This window comes from Lissotriton vulgaris, chromosome 2_1 (genome assembly GCF_964263255.1).
Source record: "Lissotriton vulgaris chromosome 2_1, aLisVul1.2, whole genome shotgun sequence".
NCBI classification, from domain to species: domain Eukaryota; kingdom Metazoa; phylum Chordata; class Amphibia; order Caudata; family Salamandridae; genus Lissotriton; species Lissotriton vulgaris.
In genome coordinates this window covers 1,057,307,094-1,057,329,727 of record NC_141687.1, presented here as the reverse complement: position 1 = coordinate 1,057,329,727, position 22,634 = coordinate 1,057,307,094, and the positions used below count along the sequence as shown (strand labels likewise).

The following is a 22,634-nucleotide window of genomic DNA, read 5'->3' as shown; positions in this document are numbered from 1 at the left end:
ATTTGGTGTAGGGCCCCTTTCCATTTAAAGACTAATCGAAATGGGTGACCCCAGGAGTAGGGCACCTCGTTGTCCCGCAAGAATGTCGTGGCCACCCTGAAAGCCCTCCTCTTCTGAAGGGTGATGGCGGAAAGGTCCTGGAACAAGGCCACAGGATGGCCTTGGAAGTGGAGAGGCTGTTTCTGGTGGGCCTCCTTTAAGATCCGCTCCTTTAAGGGGAAGTCGGGGAGATATGCCAGGATGTCCGGCGGAGGGGCAGGTGCACGCCGTGCCAGGCCGACCCTGTGCGCACGGTCAATGCGAATGTCAAAATCAGCAGGTTCGCCAAGAACCTCCCTGAATAGTTCCTGCAGATAACAAGTGATGCTGTTCTCTTCGGCTTTCAATGGCACTCCCCGGACGCGTATGTTGATCCTCCGAGAGCGATTTTCGAGATCCTCCGTATGTGCCTGGAGGTCCACTTGTTGCTCCCGGAGGCGGAGTACTTCTTGTTGCAAAAGTTCTACCTCCTCGCTGCGGGCCAGGTCCGCTTCCTGCACCGTGGCGACCCTATCTCCCAGGCCGTCCACGTCTCGGCACAGCTCACATTGCTCCCCGGCCAGCTCTTGTTTCAAGGCCTGAAAGTCGTGCTGCAGAGTGTTGAATAGCGATTCTAGGAAGGCTTTAGTAATAGGGCCTCCTCCGCTCTCCTGCCCTGGGGTGTGGGTTGGTGCCACTAGCGAGGGGGGTGTCTGGGTCTTCTCCCCCTTTGTGGCGCTTTTGGCCAACATATCGGTTATAGTGCAGCCTCCCCTGCGCCCTGCATTTGCCATGTCCCCTCTGTCTCTGATCCCCGAAGGGAAGGGCAGGTCGGCGTCCGGTGAAATGGGGCGTGATGAAGGGGTAGTCTTAGGGGGTCAGTTAGCTTGGCGGTGACCAGGTTGGTCCAGCAGGATGTATACCGCCCCAGGGGATCTCCACGATGTGGGCCGACCTCTCTTCTAATGCTCGGTAGACCCCCAGTTGCACCCGGTGGTCCTGTTGCGTGACAAGTGGCTGGGCACTACCACTCCCACCGTGCCTCTCCTCACCTGTCGGCCTTGAGTTCAGTCACTGGTTCGTCTGTGTCTCCTCACGTCAGGCTCCGACCCTCAGCAAGTCGCCTCCTTTCTGTCGGTGGCCAGGGCTTCCCGGGTTCGAAACCCAGGCCTCAATTTCACGACAGTCCGTGCCGCCTGTGTCTGCCCCAGCACCCGGTCACAAGCTCCTAGGTGTCGGCGAGCAATGGGGGCCAACATCCACACACTGAAGCGGGTACTCGCCGGTAGATCCGTTGTCCACAAGTAGAGCATGAGCCTCCGCCGGGTGAAAATGCTGTGACTCGCCCTCGCCTCTCCGTGCGAACCAGGCCCGAAGCCGGGGCCTCGATTTTCGCAATGGCCTGCCGAGCCTATCCAGGAAGCCTCCGCCTCTGACCTCGGCTGTACGCAAGTCGCGTTGGGTCCCGACTGTCTGTCTCGGGTCCCGATCGCGGCGATCGCAGCCTGCAGCACTCAGCCGGTACCCCGCAGGCCACCGTCCTCACCAGAGGCAGCCTAGCCGCCGACTGCTCGCGGCCGCCATTACGCCGTCTCTCCCAGGCGGGCTCTCGCGTTGCGGTGTTCGTGGCTCTAGCAGGCGCTTCAGCGCACACAGGCGAGCCAGAAGGACGGCGCCGGAGAGCACCGCTCAGTGGGCTGCAGAGCTCACGTTTTGAGGGGTTTGCAGGCTTTTAGAAGGGAAGTATGGGGTTTAGGGCAGGGGAGCCTCGCGGAGCATGTCTGGTCAGGCCGCCATCTTGGCCACGCCCCCAACAAACTGTTTTTGAATGAATATGAAACAGGGGATGTTTTCCTCCTCAGGGTTCCAGTTGTTGTCTTACGCAACATATGTTTTACTCTTGTGCATACATTTTGATAGACTAGGCCCAACCTTTATTTTCATGGAAAAAAACAAAGGGTAAAGTAATATTATAGTTAAAGGAATTTGTGTGGGACAACATAAAAGTTTTGAACTAAAAAAAACAACACAGAAATTCACCAGTTCTAGTTAGCAGAGCTAGATATCACTTGTGGCCCCGCTATACACTGCGTATGACCTCATATATTACATCACTCATTACATCAACTAACTAGCACACTCATTGGATGATGTCATCAGTCATAAATGATGTCATAGAACATGCCACGATTAGTGATGTAATATGTAAGGTCATTAGCAGCGCAAAGCAGGGGACGCAAGTGATAGTTAGCTCTGCTAACTATAACTGGTGAATTTCTGTGTTTTTTTCAAAGTTCAAAATGTTTATGTTGTCACTGACAAATTCAACTAACTATAACATTACTTAAACCTTTGGTCTTTTAAAAGTGAATTTCTAGGTTTTTTTCTTAAATGTTAAGCAATATTTAGCTGTGGGAGCCGAGCTCCAGGTCACCTACTCAGGGCAATTGGGGGAGTAGAGTAGGGTAGTAGTTGCACTTCCAGCGGCACTCTGGCGGCTGGGTGCAGGGTGCTTTTGAGCTGTTGGTGCCCAATGTTATTTAATGGAAAAGGTAAAAATGGAACAAAGGCTGCAGACACTGGGACGGAGATTCTTCAGGTGCCACCACCACTTCGAGAGGTAAGTTGGGATCTTGGAGAAGAGGTGAGTACCCCAAAGGAGGGTACAGGGGGCCGTTGGGCGCTGGGTGCAGGGGTGTCGTTGGGTGTCGGGAAAGCTTACCCTCGGCTGGTCGCGGTTGGTGGGGGCCTGGGTTCTGAGGCTGCAGGTGTCATCTGGGTCGTCAAGGAGGGTCTTTGGGCACTGGACTTCGGGTCCCAGTCAACGGGGGGACGTCCTTGTGGTCTTGGATTACTCGGCCACAGGCCGGGCTTGGCGGGTGCAGATTGGGCTGGATTTGTGTTCCTGGCTGGCACCAGGGGTGTTTCTGTTGGATCAGAGCCTCTGCTCAGGGGAGTCCCAGTCTGTTAGAGGGTCAAGGCAGGCAGGTCCTCCGGGTCGTCCAAGGTTGCTGTCCGCAGGAGTCGCCGAGATTCCGCAGGGGCAGGTTCCAGGGTCGACAGGCTGGTAGAGCTGGGGCCAAGTCAGTGGGTGTCGTCCTGTTGTTAGCAGCTGCCTGGCGGGTCTCCTTCTTCTTGATCTTCTTTCTTCTTTTTCGTATCGGGATTTAAGGAAGGAAGGAAGGTTCAGGGAGCCCCTAAATACTGAATTTAGGGATGTTACAGGTAGGGCAAGGGCAGGGACCAATAGGTCCCGGTCCTGAGGTGGGTTCACCCCCTAGCCTGCTTCTCTCTTGTGGGAGGGGAGCAGGAGCCTAGCTGGGATTGGGCAGGGCTCCCCATCTTCAAGATGGCTGGAGCCCGGGGTTGTGCTTCACCTATCCTCTCCCACCTGAGGGTTGGCCCAGGCTGGCACACCCCCTTCCTGACGTGGGGTTTCCCGCCAGTCTTCCTGCTAGAGTGGGGTCAGAACTGGTGGGGGTCAGTTGCTGGGTTCAGCAAATGGTCTGGAGAAGCTCACAGAGGCAGCAGGCCTTTGAAGCTTCCCCCTGCCCATCCTGGGGGAGGAAACCTAGCACATCACCCAGGATGTGCATTGTTGCAGGCCCAGGAGAGCTGGGGGCTCTCCACCCAGGGGCCCAGCAACTTGTCTGCTGTGTGGCAGCCTAGGCAGCCTCTCAGTCCAGACGTGGATTGTAGGTCAGGTTTCAGGGGGCATCTCTAAGATGCCCTCTGGTGCATTTTACATTAAATCTCACACTGGCATCAGTGCTGGTTTAATGTGCTGAGAAGTTTGATACCAAACTTCTCAGTCTTCAGTGAAGCCACCAGGGTGCTGTGGAGTTCGTAATGACGACCTCCCAGCACCATATACTCTTAATGGCAGCACTGCACTTAAAGTGCCCAGGAATGGCCCTGGGTACTGTAGGGACACAGGGCTCATGCACCTATGCTCACACCACTGGCATAGAGCACCCAGCTATAGGGGTGACTAATGTATGCCAGGCAAGTGGGTTTGTGGGCATGGCACACGGATGTGTGCAATGTCGATTCTCTGTTTAGTTCTGTACTGGGACACTCAGCCTGCAAAGGCAGTGTGTGGGTGTCAGGGTACAGGGTCCCTAAGGGTGGCACAATAAGTGCTGCAGCCCTTAGGGGCCTTCTCTGGTCGCTAGGCCCTGGGGTACCATTTACTAGGGGCTGATAGGTGGCCAGAGATGCCAATTGGGTTTTAGTTTCAACACCATTTTAGAGAAGGAACACAGGCCCTGGGCACCTGGTTGGCAGGAGCACAGGGCACACACTGTCAAAGCACATCAGCAGTTCAGCAAAAAGTGGGGGCATACCCATGCAAGAAAGATGGCACTTTCTCACAGTTTGTGAAATCTATATTTCTTGTTCGTGTAGGCAAAGACCAGCACTGCTTTCAGCAAACATTGGTGTCTGAAGTCATTCCAGCACACCAGAGCCAAAGGAATGGAGGTTTTACTTGAACTAAACAGAAGGAAACAAACCGTGCTAACAACTTTAGAGCTAGATTCAGCTTTTCTAGGGATTGGTAATCTATTTGTAGCAACTTCTAAGGCAGAAAACAAACGACCCTATACAGTTGCTCCAACTTTTAGGCTAATCTCTTAATTACCCATTGCGCTATAACAAACCCTGCAAAGGAGCTCAACACCAATCACACTGTATTTTTACAATAGGCAAACATCTTTTTTTTTATATTGAGTTATTGCACTTCCTCGAATATGGTTAGGAAAGGTGTAGTTAAATACAGTTTTGGTTTACCCACCAGCCCAACAACTCAGAATGTTTGTTTGGCATTGGGTATTTTTCACAAAAACTTTGCCCAACAAAACCAAAATAACAGCATGATTGCATAAAGCTTTGAGGTATTTAAGAATTTCAGCTAAAACAGCCACGAAAGCACTTTTCTCTCCAAATGAGATTTATTGTTCATCCCGCTACTCGAAATTTCAAAGACTGTGGGAGATACAGGAAGCATCTTGCAGGGAATCCTTCGAAAACAGTGTGTAGAACAACTCACTATTGGACAATGTGAGCCAAAAGCGGGTAGTATTGAATTATCAAATTATAGTTCTGTATGGAAAAGAAAGGTAACAGAATCAAGAAGGAACGTTTTTGCAAAATATAATTTTATTCACTGTATAGAATTTCAGCACCTTCAAATGAGAACATAAAATCTTGCTTGAACGTTGTGTCTCAAGGAAAGTACACCCAGGCAGGGAACTCCTCTCAACTGAATGTACACATGCCATATCATGATCATATTTTTATTTTGCCCTGAGAAAGCATTATTCAGTTGCAATACAGGTGTTTTATTTTTGATGAATGTATCCTGTGGATGGATACAAAAAGGACATTTTGTAAATCCTAACGGTGGCAGTTTTAAAACTCCCTTCAGGATTGCAGCACAGTTGAAATTGGAACCTTTTTTCAACACATTGGAAGACATTGTGTTGTTCGTTATGTAAGGTAGTAGTTTGCGTAGTTTATTTTTTAAACACAAATTTCATGACAAGGCGCAAGCAGGAAAGCAGATCTCAGTCAGGCAAGTCGGGTTAGTAGTTCTGCGGCACGGACGAGCGTGAAGCTGAAAAGATGGTGACCACGTTAATGCGAACATTTCTAACTTTAACAAATGTGAGACCTATTGCATTGCAATAATGCAACTCGTTGTAGCTGTAAGCCCTTATGCAGAGGTATTAATGCCACATATTGAGTGGTATTAATAACATTGGATAAACACCTCTTGTTCAACCTTTATCTCACTTTGCTCTGAAACTTATTGCCTGTCTAATTGGCACCGTGCAAGTTAAATAGCCACCACCATGCGCAGCGTCCTTGCAAGGCTGGGGGGGGGGGGGGGGGGGTGGAGCATATGTAAAAGTTATAGCGCAATGTCCTTAAGGCAGGTGCTGCACTGAGTTAGTAAAAAAAAACTACGTTGCAGGAGAGGTACCTTGCCTGCAGTGGCAGGCAAAAGTCATGTAAGAAATAGACCTGATAGACTGTGAATAAAGCCTACCGAGTAACAACACATGTAAAAGGGCCAGTCCTCATTGGAGTTAACAGCAGAGAGGAAGGTACTAAGGAGGGACTAATACGCCTATTAACAAATCAAAAGCCAACATTTATAAAGGACAGTGTCAGCAGCCAATTAAAAAGATGGTAAAGAGTGGGCGGAGCTTCAAGTCCATACCTGAATACAGCATGTCTCGAAGGGACCGCGCACGCGCTACCTAAGCGAGACCCCTCTCCCCTCTTCCCTCCTCCCTCTTCCCCTCCTTCCCCCTCCCTCTCTCCCTCTCCTTCTCTCTCTCCTTCTCTCTCTCTCTCTCTCTCTCTCTCTCTCTGTCTCTCTCTCTCTCTCTCTCTCTCCCCTTCCTCCCCTCTCTCTCTCTCTCTCTCTCCCCTTCCCTCTCTCTCCCCTTTCCTCTCTCTCTCTCTCCCCTTCCCTCTCTCTCCCCTTTCCTCTCTCTCTCCTCCCTTCCCTCTCTCTCCTTCCCTTTCTCTCCCCTTCCCTCTCTCTCTCTCCCCCCTTCCCTCTCTCTCTCTCCCCTTCCCCCTCTCTCTCTCTCCCTCTCCCTTCCTCTCTCCCCCTCCCCTCTCTCTCTCCCCCTTCCCTCTCTCCCCCTTCCCTCTCTCTCTCCCCCCTTCCCTCTCTCCCTTCCCTCTCTCCCTTCCGCTCTCTCTCTCTCTCTATCTCTCTCTCTCTACCTCTCTACCCTTCTCTCTCCCCTACCCTCTCTATACCCTTCCCCCTCTCGTTCTCTCTCTCTCTCTCCTTCCCCCTCTCTCTCTCCTTCTCTCTCTCTCTCTCCCCTCCCTCTCCTTCCCCCTCTCTCTCTCTCCCTCTCCTTCCCCCTCTCTATCTCCCTCTCCTTCCCCCTCTCTCCGTCTTTCCCATTCCCCCTCTCTCTCCCCTTCCCCCTCTCTCTCTTCCCTTCCCCCTCTCTTCCCTTCCCCCTCTCTCCTCTTCCCCCTCTCTCCTCTTCCCCCTCTCTCCCCTCTCTCCTCTCTCCCCTTCCCCCTCTCTCCTCTCTCCCCTTCCCCCTCTCTCCTCTCTAACCTTCCCTCGCTCTCCTCTCTAACCTTCCCTCGCTCTCCTCTCTCTACCCTTCCCCCTCTCTCTACCCTTCCCTCGCTCTCCTCTCTCTACCCTTCCCTCTCTCTCTACCCTTACCTCGCTCTCCTCTCTCTCTCTCCCCTTCCCTCGCTCTCCTCTCTCTCTCTCCCCTTCCCTCGCTCTCCTCTCTCTCTCTCCCCTTCCCTCGCTCTCCTCTCTCTCTCCCCTTCTCTCTCTCTCTCCCCCCAATGGGGGTGCGAAATATCCACCCCATTCCTTTGTCCGAGTGTGGAATTCCCCTTTTGTGAACATTTCTTTTGGCAATAGTGGCATATGCAGGCCTGCAGAACGAGTTAAGAAGTCACAATATTTGGCCACTAAAAGCAGAAGAATGGTAGCCCAGAGCGGGAAGAGCTCACCAACGAATGCTGTGGTACCCCATCTTGCCCACCAAATGGGTGTAATTTCTGGACCTCTCAGCCAATACTCCTATTAGTCATCTTGACATCAATGAGAACTGCTCTAAATTCTAGGAGAGAAGACATCCTACCAGTGTTCCTGCTGTATGCCAATTTTCCCTCCACACTGGACCTAAGCCGGACAAGCCAACGGAATCGCTATGTTATTGTGAAATGAAGAGAAAGGCAGAACTTGCATGCTTGCTGTGTAGCTGAAATGTGTCTGCTTGTTATGAAGTTGCACTGTCTCTTCGTGATAGAGTGGCCTGGTCTTTGGAAAGACATGCAGAAGGCCCAACTGACTGGAATAGCATTCATGAGGGCCCCTAAGCACCCTGAGCCCGGCCGGAAGCCAGTATGTTGGCACTGCCCAAATGCACACGCGAAAACAAAGAGCATTTTGATGATGTACCTGCTACATCGGCTGTCGAATATGAGGCTATGCTGTATACAATCCGTCCCTTTTCTGTAGGGTGCATGTATTTCCTCTTTCTTAGCCCTGAAAGGGCCAGGCGGCAGTAGATCTAAGTGTCACCTGTTGATGGTCTTGTCTCACTGGCTAGAGAAGGTTTTCCCTGATTTCTGTACGTGTGAATCATCTTTATAGTCTATGCTGTTTCAGATTCTAAAATACAGGCTCTTAAAGGATAAGCATGCTTCTTACTTAATAGTGAGAACTTGCTCACTATTTTAATCAGCTCTAAAAAAAATCAGAGGAGCCAGCAAGGTGAACAGGGGAGTCCCTCACTCCTGGCAACTGAGTCCCTAACCACTCACAGATGACCTACCAGGGTGTCCACATCAGAAATTTCACTTACTTTGCTGTGTGGGATCCTAGCTCTTTGGGTGGGGTTTTTTTTGGCTGCACATTTTTGTGGTGTTATTCCATCCATTGATCCCAAACTGGTACCCAAAGACTAGAGTTTGGCCCAGATTACGCGAATCTATATTCCTTGCTCACCTTTGCAAGAGTTTAGCTTCAGCCAAGAACTAGAGACTTAAGCTTTTCTGGAATTCCCAGACTTGATTGAAACCAAGCCCTGAAAGATATAACACATTGTGGGATCGTGCAGGTATCTGCTGTTACTCTATTATGTTGTCTTCCGAACAGCTTTTTTTTCTGGAGGCATTCTTTTCCGTGGTTCCCTGTTCAAAGGACTGTGTGAAAACAAACAGATTCTTTAGCCCAATATTTCCCAAACTGTGGTCCGCAGGCACCCAGGGGTCCCTGGCACATTCCCAGGGGGTCCGCAGACAGCAGTTTTAAAAGCACTGCAACGTATCTTGTATAATTAGCAGTTTTCAAAGAACAATAAAAGTGTTGAGATAACGCCAGTGATTAATGTCCCTGCTGGAGAGAGATAAGAGTTTTGGCCAGGTGCAGCTTTGAGTTATCTAATGTAGCACAGAAAAGAAGGTGTACCATGCATTCTAAGAAACAGTATTGTATATGCATAGGTCAGTAGGTTACTGCTTTTGTCAGAGAGATTCTTTTGTTACTGTGCAGTTCATAAGTGACAATCGTAATCTAGCTCAGTGACCTATAAACTGTTATCAAACAACTCCTTGCAAGGTGCAAGTTAGTGCCTTATATTTTTTTCCCAGTCTTTCATTATCCCGATGTGGCTGAAAAGGTTTTTTGGGTGGAAATACATTTTTATTGTTAAAGTCAATGCTAACCACTGTGTTATGTTCTGAATCCTGAGTGTGTGCTTCTCCAGACCAAGCACTCTTTAAAAATGCCTATCAGTATGAATGACATGTGAATTCTACACCTTGTAGCCCCCTTTGCCTTATGTAACATTTTCTACACACTGATTTACATGTATGATTCACTGTCTCTATATGTGTATGATGTAGAGTGCTCTGACATCCTACAATGGTATGAGTGATGCTATAATAAATGAAATACACTTGACAGAGGGGCTATGGAGAGATGAGAAGCAGTGTTGGAGGGTGATAGTGGGGGAACGATTGAAGAACCTCCAGAAAGATTGTCGTATTCCTGTGCACTTCATTTACTATTCTTTAAAAGCTAATACAATTCAATATATAATGATAAATGTGTTGTAAAGTGCACCATTGTTTCCTCAATTTCTTTTGGGGGGGAGAGCCTCCCAAAGCCCCCTTTGTAGTGGTCAGTCTCACTCACTCCACTTGGTGTGTACCGTATGGGGACTGGGCTGAAATCATTTGCCAGGGCTGCTTTGGGTCTCCAGTCTGGCCCTGGCATGAGCAGGAACCTTGTACTGCGAAATAAAACCAACCATTGAAAAGTTAGTCACGGAGATGCAGCACCAACCTTCCCATTAACTTTTTTCATTTTCTTGCAAATTCTTATAGTATAAAATACAACAGAAGTGGCGGAGAGTGTCGTTAGCCTCCTTGGCTTAACAACACACTCCGCCACTTCAGACACGCAGGGCTGCACCGTTTTTATAAGAATATGGTGCAGTCCTGTGTTTCAACCTGCGCTAGCGCTACACTTAACAGGGGAAGATTGTTTATGTACAGGAAGGTCCCCCTTCCTGCACATAAACAATCTCGAAATGTCGTGTTGTCACTTCTTTGTGTGCTGCTTAATGCACATGGAAGTTACAAAATTTCATTTTTTAAAAACATTTTTGATGTGCAGTAATGGTCACCTTCTGGCACATAAACAATCCAAAGCGTTTTGCAAAACAAGGAGAAATAAAGCATTTCTCCTTGTTTCGCCAAGTGAAGACCAAGTTTTCCCTGGTCTTAATTTTGGTGCTGCCTCCCATTTACGCTGCCCTTGTAAATAGAGGGCAGCGTCAGAATCAATGGGTGTTGCAGGGGACACGCCCACCGCAACACCCACTGCCCACCCCTTTCACTCTAAGCATTGGGTGAAAGGGGGTCTTATTTACAAGGCACCGTTAAGCCACATTAAGTGGCTTAACGCTGCCTTGTGAATAAGGCAAAGCCCCTATTGCCACAGGAACGTCGTAAAAAGTGATGTACCCATGGTGATAGGGGCTTGTAAATATGCCCCTAAAATCCTTAGTAATTCAAACATGAGTTTTGTGTGCACACGTGTTAATTTTTTTCGAATGACTGTTTTACTACAAATTGCTTGGGGGTCCCCGGCTTCCAGCGGTGACTTAAAGGGCGTCCTCAGGAGTCAAATATTTGGGAACTACTGCACTGCTTTAGCCTGTTTCCCACCGATCACATGGCCCTGAGAATTAAGTGTCATTTATTGTATTATGCTGAATCTAAGTTGCTAACGTCTTCTCCCTCAAGGTATACATCCACTCTCGTTTTTTTATCTTTCCCAGGCTACCATATGAAAAAGAAGACCTTTGTGTTTACCCCAGGGTAATATTAATAGCCTGGATCCCTTTTTCCTATTCAGTAACCTCTTATTAAGATCTCTCGCAATCAGAGGTTGAGTTCATCATAGTAGCATACATGCCAACTCACACGTTTCCACCATGTGACACGATATCTGCTCCCATCAAACGGTTTCCCAGTGAGGAGCCGATATCACACGGTGGCAAGGAAAAAGAGCTGTAAATAGTGGTTTTCAACCTTGTTTTCTGAGCCCTTGAACTGCGATGCCCATTAAGAGCTGTGAAAATACCCCAGCACATCGCCACCAGCCTCAGCAAGTTTTTGTTGTTGTTTTTGTTTGGGTGGATGGGGGATCGGCACGAGGAACCGCCCCCACCTCACACTGTGATATTGTTCTGTAAATTGGCAGGTATGGGTTAGTATTATCTTACAAGGACATGGTAAGGTTACCAATGATGAAGCATGCCACAAATGAAGTGGGTGAGGTTTCCTTCCCAAAATAGCTGTTTCTGTTGGTTATCAGCCACGTGGCTGCCACTGGAAATATTCCCATTCTTTGTGGCCAACATATTTTTGACTGTATTTGATTGCTGAATTTGTGGGTGGGGATCTTGCTGTACTGAATTAAGAACCTGTCAGACGAATATGATTTAAAAGAATGTTTAATAGTGTTCTTCCACGCAGCACACAAGGACGCCATCCGCAACTACCACCACCTCCTCAGGGCGGCCAAGAGGACCTCCTTCAAAGACCGCTTCAACAGCAACGCACACAATCGCAAGGAGCTCTTCAACATTGTGAAGGAACTCTCCAACCCCAGCTCCAACACCAATGACATCCCGCCGTCGCAAGCCCTGTGTGACTTCCTCGCCACCTTCTTCCACTGCAAGATAGCAGACATCCACGACAGCATTAACCCCCAGACAGCCCCAACTGACAGCAATACAACAGACCTTCCGCACACCATCAACAACGACCCCCTGCTAGCCTGGGCCAGTGTGAGCAACGATGACACCATCAAGACCATGCGCACAATCCACTCCAGCTCTCCGTCAGACCCATTTCCGTAACACGCCTTCAACAGAGCAAGCAGCTCCATCGCACCCCACCTGCGCAACGTCCTCCATCTCTCCCTGGAGACCCCGACCTCCCCAGAGATCTGGAAACACGCCGAGATCAACACCCTAATCCAAAAACCTAAGGCAGACCCAAGAGACGTCAAGAACTTCCGGTCCATCCCTCTGCTCCCCTTCCCGGCCAAGGTCATCGAGAAAACGGTCAACAGACCGCTAACCCGATGCCTCGAAGAAAACCGAATCCTTGACCCTTCCCAGTCAGGGTTCCGCAGCAACCACAGCACCAAGACTGCCCTCATCACCGCCTCCGGCGACATCAGGACCCTGCTGGACAACGGTGAGACCGCAGCACTTCTCCTCCTAGACCTCTCTGCCACCTTCAACACCGTCTGCCACTGCACACTACTCGCACGCCTCCACACTGCAGGGATCCGAGACAAGGCTCTGGATTGGACTACCTCCTTCCTCTCGGGCAGAACCCAGAGCATCCGCCTCCCCCATTCCGTACCAAAGCCTCAGAGATGATATGCGGCGTACCCCAGGGATCCTCCCTCAGCCCGATGATGTTCAACATTTACATGGACCCGCTCGCACACGTAGCCTGACAGCGCGACCTCAACATAATCTCCTACGCCGACGACACTCAGCTGATCCTCCCTCACCAAGGACCCCATCACTGCCTAAGCCAACCTCCACGTAGGAATGAAGGCCGTCGACGACTGGATGAAGACCAGCCGTCTGGAGCTGAACTCGGACAAGACAGCGGTCCTCATCCTCGGCTCCAACCCTTCAGCCTGGAACGACTCCTGGTGGCCGACGGCATTGGGGGCAGCCTCGACACCTACCACGCACGCAACCTGGGAATCATTCTTGACTCAACGCTCTCAATGACCAAGCAAGTCAACGCCGTCTCCTCCTCCTGCTTCAACACCCTCCGCATGCTCCGCAAGATCTACAGATGGATCCCGACAGATACAAGAAAGACAGTCACCCAGGCCCTCGTCAGCAGCAGACTCGACTACGGTAACGCCCTCTACGCGGGAGCCCTGACCAAGTTCATCAAACGACTACATTGCATCCAAAACACCTCGGCACGACTGATCCTCGACGTACCACGCCACGGCCACATCACCCCCCACCTGAGAAACCTGTACTGGCTCCCCGTAAACAAGAGGATATCCTTCAAGCTACTCACCCACACACACAAGGCACTCCACAAGACCGGCCCAGCCTACCTCAACAGACTGCTCTCCTTCTACATTCCCAACCGCCAGCTACGCTCCGCCGACCTCTCACTCACCACCGCCAGCGCATCTGAAGAACAACCACCAGTAGGAGATCCTTCTCCCACCTCGCCGCCAAGACATGGAACACCCTCCCACTGAGTCTACGACAGACCCAAGACCTGCTGACCTTCAGGAGGATACTCAAGACTTGGCTGTTCGATCAGTAGCGCCCCCAACCCCAGCGCCTTGAGACCCTCGCGGGTATGTAGTGCGCTTTACAAATGATTGATTGATTCACTATCTATATAGATTACGAATCTGTGTCCAAAGAAATAACCACCCGGATCCTGCTTTAGTTTTGGTTCCAGAATGTTTTGTTAAACTTGGAAACAAACAAGAGGATTGGAATGCTGTACCTGGATCAGACAGGTACAGCATGAAACTCTAAATTGGTTTCAGTACGATTGTGATGCTGATCTCTCATGTTTGGAAACACAGGCTACTTCTTTACAGAAAAAAATATTTGGTGACCTACATTGTTTGTATATGAAATGTATATTCATATGTTTATTTAAAGGGAAACGCCCTAGGGAGATTTTGCTCTTTCAAAAGTGTGTAGAGAACGTCTTTGAGCCTTGAAATCGATCTACTTCAAACACTTCAGTCTCTGATAATACTGCATTTTAATGCTCTTGTTTTAAGGCTTCTGGAGTCTGCTGGTGCTTTCCCTAACAGCCGGACTGTCGTGTTGCAGCTTCTCTTGGACTGTGACCTACTTTGATTCCTTTGAGCCCGGAATGTTTCCACCAACACCTCTGTCGCCGGCAAGGTTCAGGTAAACATTTCACCCCTGTGAGCTGTTATCATTCCCCTACAATACTGTACATGTCAGATTAAAACAGAAATGAAGAAAATATTTTCATGACCAGTATACTAATCGTTTTCAAATAGTGGTTATTTGACTTCCTTTTCTACTCGCACATTTGGATTTGATATGCATATCTGAAAGAGACACGTTAGTGATAGATTAGAATATCCCCAGGCGTCAGACTGGATCCGGAAAGTTTTGCGTAGCAGTACCCTTGCGCGCCGGTAGGCGTCGTCTGCGGCTCCGCGTCCGTCGTCGGCGTCGTGGGCGCCGTGATGACGTCGTCGGAGTATATAGACGCCGCCTCCGCGTGCTGACGTCAGTTCTTCTTTTTTCCGTGCCAGCCAGCGCAGATCTGGAAAAAGCAGTTCCCTGGTCATTTTTTGACTAACCTTTTGGATCTTTTTGATCTCTTTCGAAGTCTTCACGACTCCGACGGTGCCGTTAGGGATGCCCGGATTCAAGCACTGCGGCGGTTGCGAACGACTCATGTCGGTTACGGATCCGCACCGACTGTACCTGACGTGTTTGGGCGTCGACCATGACGACGAGGCCTGCTCCGACTGTCGGGCCCTCTCGAGGAAGGCCAGGCGGGAGCGGTCCCGCAGGCGACTCGAGATCCGCCAGTCGGCCCCGCGCCATGTGAGGTCCCGGTCCCGGTCCCACGGGAGGTCGAGGGACAGGTCGCGGGGGCGGAGCCGTCACAGCTCCGGGAGTCGGCGCCACTCCTCCGGGTCCAAGTCGTCAGGTAAGAAGCATAAGAAGTCGAAGAGACATCATCGCTCTTCCGACTCCCCCCGACGCTCGCGCGATGCGGCCGGGGGTTCGGGTGACACCGCCCACGCGGCTCCTCAGGAGTCGCAGGCGCCGCGTTCGGCTCCGTACCCCCTGTCCCTGGGCTGAACGCGACGCCGGAGGAGATAGAGTGCTTCCTCATGGCCATAAGGTCCCTTTCTTCTCCGACGGGTTCCGCGGCGCCTTCGGGCCCAGCGAACCCGTCTGGGGGCCCTAGTGGGTCGGGTACAACCCCGACGCCGTCGGGTGCTTCGGCCTCTGCGATCCCGACGCCGCCGCTGCCCTCGGGCTCGGCGCCGCAGGGTTCGGCGGTCCCGGCGTCATCGGTGCCTTCGGGTCCGACGCCGCATGGTGCCGCTCGGCCCTCGTCGGGCGATGGAGCGTCCCCGGTAGACCTTACGACCCCCCCGGGGTCGGTCCGTGTGGTGTCCCCGCCGGCGTCGGTCCCGGCTGACGCCGTCCCCAATACCTCCTCTCTATGGGTCCCGACGTCGGGACAGCGCCAGTCGGCACCGATCCCGACGCCGTTCGGGGATTTCTATCCCTATGAACCATCCTCATTCACTAACGACCCTGAGTCTCAGGAGATGAGGGAAGAGGAGGACTGGGAGGGGTCTGAGGACCCTCTGACAAGGGAATGTCAGTCTAGCATGGACTGGACAGGAGACCTTGGGGAGGCCAGTGGCCTGGACACCTCTCCAGACACTGGATTCGTCTCTCCTCCTTCCGTGGCTTCGGAGGAGGGCGCTACATATAGTGTGGTGTTGATGAGGGCTGCTAAGGCCTTGGGCCTTGAGCTCCCCGTCGCGGCCATGAGGACTAATCTCCTCACAGAGGTCCTTAAGCCGCAGTCATGCTCCAGGGAGCCAATGCTGCCGTTTAATGAGGCCTTGTCGGACGTTCTGTTGGGCACTTGGTCCAGGCCCGCTACAGGTTCGCCTGTAGATAGGAACGTGGCCAGACGCCACCGCCCGGCTCCGGGCGACCCATGTTTCCTGTCCACCCACCCCACCCCCGAGAGTCTGGTTATCCAGGCCTCTAACTCCCAGACCGCCTTCCCGTCAGCACCCCCTGATCGGGAATCCAAGAGGTACGAGGCCTTTGGCAAAAAGGTCTTCTCGTCCCTTAGCTGTAGACTGCGGTCTTCCAACACCGCATGCCTCTTGGGCCGTTACACCCATTCTATATGGGAAACGGTGGCGGAATTGCTGCCAGAGTGCCCGTTGGAGGTACGGGCCAAACTCGGCCAATCCCTGGTGGAGGGCCGGGACGCAGCGAAATATTCGATCAGGTGCGGACTGGACACCACTGACTCGCTGGGCAGAGCGATGGCTACGACGGTGGCGATTCGACGCCACGCCTGGCTTAGGTCCGCCAACTTCTCGGCTGATGTCCAGAATACACTCATGGACATGCCGTTCGATGGCCGTCGCCTCTTTGGCGACAAGGCAGACCACGCGCTCGAGCGCTTTAAGGACTCCAGGGCTACGGCCAAGTCCTTGGGCCTCTCTGCCCCGCGCCAGCAAGTGGCTGCTTTTCGCTCCTTTCGTGGCCACGGAAGGGGCGTCCCCACGCGTGCCGCCAGCCACTCGCCGCAAACTGTCGTCCAGCGCGGCGGCGGCCGTGGAAACCGCCGTGGAGGCGGTCGGGGAGGCAAGCGGAGCCAGTCCACACCTGCCCCCGCAGCATCCGCCTCTAAACCCTCCTAGTCCGTGCTTTTCGGCCCATGTGACGCCAGTGGGAGGCAGGGTTCGCCATCACCACTCTCACTGGCGCACAGTCACTTCGGACAGGTGGGTGCTGCAGATCGTCCGAAGGGGCTACTCCCTCCCCTTCGAGACGACCCCTCAAGCCATGCCACCGCAACACCACCGCGTATCGGGGGATCATTTGCAGCTCCTGCAGGAGGAAGTTTCGGCCCTCTTGGCCAAGGGGGCCATCGAGCGCATTCCTGGGCCAGAAGTAGGACGTGGTTGCTACTCCCACTACTTCCTGGTACCCAAGAAGGGCAAAGGGGGCCTACGCCCTATCTTGGATCTGAGGAACGTCAACGGCTTCCTCCGGAAGGAGAAGTTCAAAATGCTGACACTGGCTCAGGTCTTGACTGCCCTAGACCCAGGAGACTGGATGGTAGCGTTGGACTTGCAGGATGCGTATTTCCACATCCCCGTCCTGCCGGCCCACCGGCGTTACCTGCGGTTCACGGTAGGCCACGAGCACTTTCAGTTTACCGTGCTCCCCTTCGGCCTTACCAGCGCCCCACGGGTGTTCACGAAAGTGATGGCGGTGGTCGCAGCTCACCAGCGCAGGTTAGGGGTTTCAGTCTTCCCCTACCTAGACGACTGGTTGTTGAAGGCGGGCTCGCCCCAGGCAGTCGTCACCCACCTCCAGGCTACGGCGGATCTCCTGCACAGGCTGGGGTTTTCCATCAATGTGCCGAAGTCGCACCTGTGCCCCTCTCAGAAGCTCCTTTTCATCGAGCGGTTCTCGACTCGGCGCAGTTTCGGGTTTACCCGCCCGAACAGCGAGTCCGGGATATTCAGGCCCTGATCCCGATCTTCGGGCCGTTATCCCGGGTTTCGGTCGGGTTGACGCTGCGGCTTCTGGGGCTGATGGCCTCCTGCATCCTTCTGGTGCATCACGCACGGTGGCGGATGTGGGCTCTGCAGTGGGACCTGAAGTTTCAGTGGGCCCAGCACCGGGGCAACCTTTCCGACCATGTCCTGATCTCGGAGGGCACTGCGAGACAGCTGCAGTGGTGGCTCACGGACCGCGATTGGGTCAACGGCAGATCCCTCTCCCTTCCCCAACCGGAGCACGTAGTTGTGACGGACGCGTCCCTCCAGGGCTGGGGTGGCCACTTGGGAGAGGCGGAGATCAGAGGACTCTGGTCTCCGGCGGAATCCCGGCTCCATATCAATCTGTTGGAGCTGCGGGCGATTCGTCTGGCACTGAAAGCATTCCTCCCGTCTGTCCGAGGGAGTGCAGTGCAGGTGTTCACGGACAACACCACCGCCATGTGGTACTGCAACAAACAGGGCGGTGTGGGGTCGTGGACCCTCTGCCAGGAGGCTCTGCGCCTCTGGCAGTGGCTGGAACATCAGGGCGTGACTCTGGTGGTTCAACACCTGGCAGGTTCTCTGAACGCCAGGGCGGACGAACTCAGCCGTCGGTGCTCGATGGATCACGAATGGCGTCTGAACTCGGACGTGGCGCAAGGCCTCTTTCTGCGTTGGGGAGAGCCTTGGTTAGATCTATTCGCCACCGAAGAGAACGCGCAATGTCATCAGTTCTGCGCGTTGGAATTTCCAAGGCGGCACTCGCTCGGAGACGCTTTTCGTCGCGAGTGGAGCTGCGGTCTGTTGTACGCCTTTCCGCCTATACCTCTTCTGCCCAGAGTGCTGAAGAAGATAAAGCGCGACCGGGCACAAGTCATCCTTGTGGCTCCGGACTGGGCACGAAGGTACTGGTATCCAGAGCTACTCAGTATGTCAGTCGATCCCCCGGTTCGTCTGCCTCTTCAGGAGGACCTTCTGTCGCAGCAGCAGGGGACGGTCCTCCACCCGAACCTGTCCAGTCTCCACCTCCATGCATGGAGATTGAGCGGCGGCAGTTGAGGCCATTTGACTTGCCTCCTGAAGTTTGCAACATCATTCTGGCAGCCAGGCGTCCCTCCACAAAAACGGTATACGCCTGCAGGTGGAACAGATTTGTGGCATGGTGCACAGCAAAGGCTGTGGATCCTCTCAATGCCCCTCTCTCTGAGATTCTTCTCTTCCTTCTTTCTCTTGCCCAGCAGGGCTCTGCTCTGGGCACTATCAAGGGCTATCTTTCGGCTCTTTCAGCCTTTCTGAGGCTGCCTGACCAACCTTCTTTGTTCAAGTCCCCACTAGTTAACAGATTTCTGAAAGGCATCACTCATACCTTTCCTCCGGTTCCTTTCGTGATGCCTCAGTGGGACTTGAATCTGGTTCTAACATTTCTGATGTGCGCTCCCTTTGAGCCACTTCATAACTGTCCACTTCGCCTTCTTTCTTTGAAGACTGCATTCCTGGTAGCCATCACCTCTGCCAGGAGAGTGAGTGAGCTCCAGGCTCTTTCTTGTAAGCCTCCTTTCCATTCAGTCCATCCGGACAAGGTTGTTTTGAGGACTAGGCCCTCCTTCTTGCCTAAGGTGGTCACGGCCTTCCACATTGGGCAGTCCATCACATTGCCCACCTTCTTTCCGCCTCCGCACCCCTCGAGAGAGGAGGAGAGGCTCCACCGTCTGGACCCAAAACGTGCGCTCTCATTCTATCTGGATCGCACACGCCAGTTCCGGGTGGATGATCAACTCTTCGTTGGGTACGCGGGCACTAAGAAAGGGAAAGCGGTGCACAAGAGGACCATTTCTAGATGGATTATCATGTGCATCCAGGCGTGTTACTCCTTGGCTAAGAAGGAACCACCTGTTGGGCTGCGGGCTCATTCCACTCGAGCCACGGCCACTACAACTGCCTTGGGCCGCGGTGTGCCCTTGCAGGACATTTGCCAGGCTGCTACGTGGGCTTCGTTGCACACGTTTGCGAGGCACTACTGCCTGGACAGTCAAGTCCGGAGGGATGGCTACTTCGGCCGTTCCGTTCTCCAGGACTTTCTGGTGTAAATATTGGTTCGCAGACCCACCACCACGGGGATGGTATTGCTGGGGTATCTATTCTAAGGTAAGGAATCTATCACTAACGTGTCTCTTTCAGATGCACAAGTTACTACTTGTGTAACGATATATCTGTAAGAGACATTAGTTAGTGATAGATTCCTTACCGACCCACCCATCCTCCCCGTTCTGCGAACCGATATCTAGGGTTAAGGTCATCCCCTTTCAGGGCCCTAGTTTCTTGGCACCAGAGTCGGTTTTTGTCATGGCTCTGCGCTTCTGGCGCGGAAAAGCTGTGGCTAAGAACTGACGTCAGCACGCGGAGGCGGCGTCTATATACTCCGACGTCATCACGGCGCCCACGACGCCGACGACGGACGCGGAGCCGCAGACGACGCCTACCGGCGCGCAAGGGTACTGCTACGCAAAACTTTCCGGATCCAGTCTGACGCCTGGGGATATTCTAAGGTAAGGAATCTATCACTAACTAATGTCTCTTACAGATATATCGTTACACAAGTAGTAACTTGTGCTTCAGGCTTCTGTTTCCGTCTAGCTGCTTACTGTCTTCAGCGTGTCGGAAATGCCACGCAGAAGCCAGACTGTCTTCTTATTGAATCTCCCAGCTATAGCTTCGGCACCCAGGCTACCATTAGGAGGGGGCCTCAGAAATGACCTTCGCGGGACACCCGCTGCTCAATGGTATTCCACCTGGACATTGTATTGGCTTCAAGCCGGCAAAGTCTTTGAATGGAAAAACATGTCAAAATCAGAGCGAGAAGGCTAATTTATACGTGGAATTCCCCAGAATCTCATAATCCCCATCCAAAATTACCAGACATCTTGGTTAACGCTAAATGCAGGGGAGGGACACAACGGGGATTTTTACTGGCCGTTCCTAACGAGGGCTTTAGTGGTACAGCCTCCTTACTCCAGAGACGTACTGCGGAGGTGAGAAATGAAGCAGTCACATGAGGCATGGAGGTAATAAGACAAGTTACTGAATTACTCCTCGACATTGCAGGGATTCCTGCAGCAGGTGGTGGCATCGTGTAATAATGTTTTGTGCAAATCTATGAATTGCCATATCTCAGTATAGGGATTCATTGCATCCACTACAGAGGTCTGTGTTTGACTCTATGGTCACAGATTGAAATCCCAGCAGTCCACTCAGCCATTCATTTGATTGAGATCGAAAACATGAGCACCACTGAGTTGGGTAGCAATGAGCACCTGTTATATTGCGCCAAGAAATCCCAGGTGACACGTGATTGCCAGGTAGCCTCCCCTTTCAAAATGGCATTCTCTGTGGAACCAAATCACTCCAAGAAAGCGGCTCATCCCAGTCCTATGCCTTCCACCATCTGGCCACCTAACAAGACTGCTTTTTGTAATTGTTCACTCTTCTCGATGGGCTGGGGGGGGGGGGGTTTGGGCATTTGGGAAGAGGCAGTCAGTTAATGAAGAGTCTTTATCAGGCAGCCATATTAGAAAAGATGCTTACGAGCATAATGTTTCTGCCACAGCCAGTGATGTCAACCCTACCACTGATGCCTCCCTCTGTGTAGGTCTGCACTATGCCTAACTTCGATTATTAAAAGAGCATCTTGGGGCTCGCACCTATCCACCACAAGGAAGAGCACGTCCCCAGCCAGTCAGGCCAAGCAGCTTTCTTCCAGGGACAGTGTATGTAGCACCTCTCAGAGCTCAGTTGCTTTGGAGTCAGCCTCCTTAGATGCAATTGGTGAAGTCTGCATAAACATCTCTGCATGGCTTATGATGTCTGTCAAAGTGGAGTATTGCTTATCCTGTTTGCAGAAGCGCACATTCCCCTTCCAGCGCAGTGTCACTAGAATAATTGGTCACTTAAACAGTGTAGTGGTAACCCACTTGTTCCAAGATATGTTGAATTTATTTTGTGCAAGAAACATTTAGCCTAATCTTCCAAAAGTTTGGAATATCGGTATTATACCGAGCTCCCAGAAAAACATTTTGGGTCCAAACCATGGCACCTAGGAAACCGCTTCTAACCCTGTAGTGGAGGTGACCCATTTGTCCCATACGTAAGCAGTTACCCCAAGAGGGTGTGAGCACAAGTTTGCAAAACGGTCATAAGCAGCTTGTTCCGGCCGGCTCTTGAAAGTAAATTTAATGGAAAGCACATTTCTTATCTAGAATTTGACTGCTTATCCGGACTGCAAGATACCCTTCTTCAGAGACTCCACTGTAATGTCTTCTAGAGGTGGGCAAAACCGCAAATTAATAGGGAGAGATGATTTAATGTTCTGACTTGGCTCTAAGAGCATGAGCCTAGCCATCAAAATATTTAGCTTATAAACCGCGCTATGAACAGCATGTACAAATATAGTTAAAGCTCTTCAAAATTCAAAAGGTGTATTTTTTTATAATGCAGACGTCTTTTACCATAGTACATTCGATAATGTTGTGCCATTGATTGACCTAAATTTGAAATGATAGGTTCGAGGTATGTGAGAGACAATGGCAGAGGTAGAGGTTCCAATACGGCCATAGAGCCCGTACCACCTCAACATCAAGGGTCGGGCGTGTACTCCTTTTACTTTCTAATTCCTAAAAAGGATGGCTTTTTCAGACCCATATTGGATCTCAGAAAACTCAACCTTTACATACAGTCAGACCACTTCCACATGGTAACACTGCAACAAATACTGGCTCTTTTGCAAAAGGGCGATTTTCTTTTTACTCTAGATTTAAAGGACGGCTACTTTCATATCCCAACCCATCCGACTCACAGCAAATTTCTCAGGTTAGTGGTAGCAGGTCAACATTACCAGTTCACGGTGCTCCCATTCGGATTTACCACTGCGCCCAGAGTCTTCCCAAAATGTCTGGCGGTAGTAGCTGCGCATCCCCGAAAACACAGCATACATGTCTTTACCTATCTGGACGACTGGCCCATCAAGGACAGCACATATTAGCAAAGTCGCAACCACATTTCAGTAACCATTCAGCTGCTTCAACAGCTAGGGTTAAAATCACATCTTCAACCGAACAAGGTTCAGGATTACCTAGGAGCCACTCTCAATACTCAAAAGGCTCTGGCGTATCCCAATGCAGCCAGAATTCGAAACATTCAAGCGCTCGTTCTCCAATTTCATCACACTTAG

General features: G+C 51.7%; 1 protein-coding gene across 1 annotated transcript in view; it reads left to right on the top strand.

Moving 5' to 3' along the window:
- LOC147731585 (ADP-ribosylation factor-like protein 6-interacting protein 6) overlaps positions 1-22,634 on the top strand; it is a 131,673-nt gene that overhangs the window by 65,607 nt on the left and 43,432 nt on the right. The window contains exon 3 of the mRNA XM_086956680.1: positions 13,892-14,024. Within this exon, the coding sequence (XP_086812806.1) occupies positions 13,892-14,024 (133 nt within the window). The remainder of the gene's footprint in view (positions 1-13,891; positions 14,025-22,634) is intronic.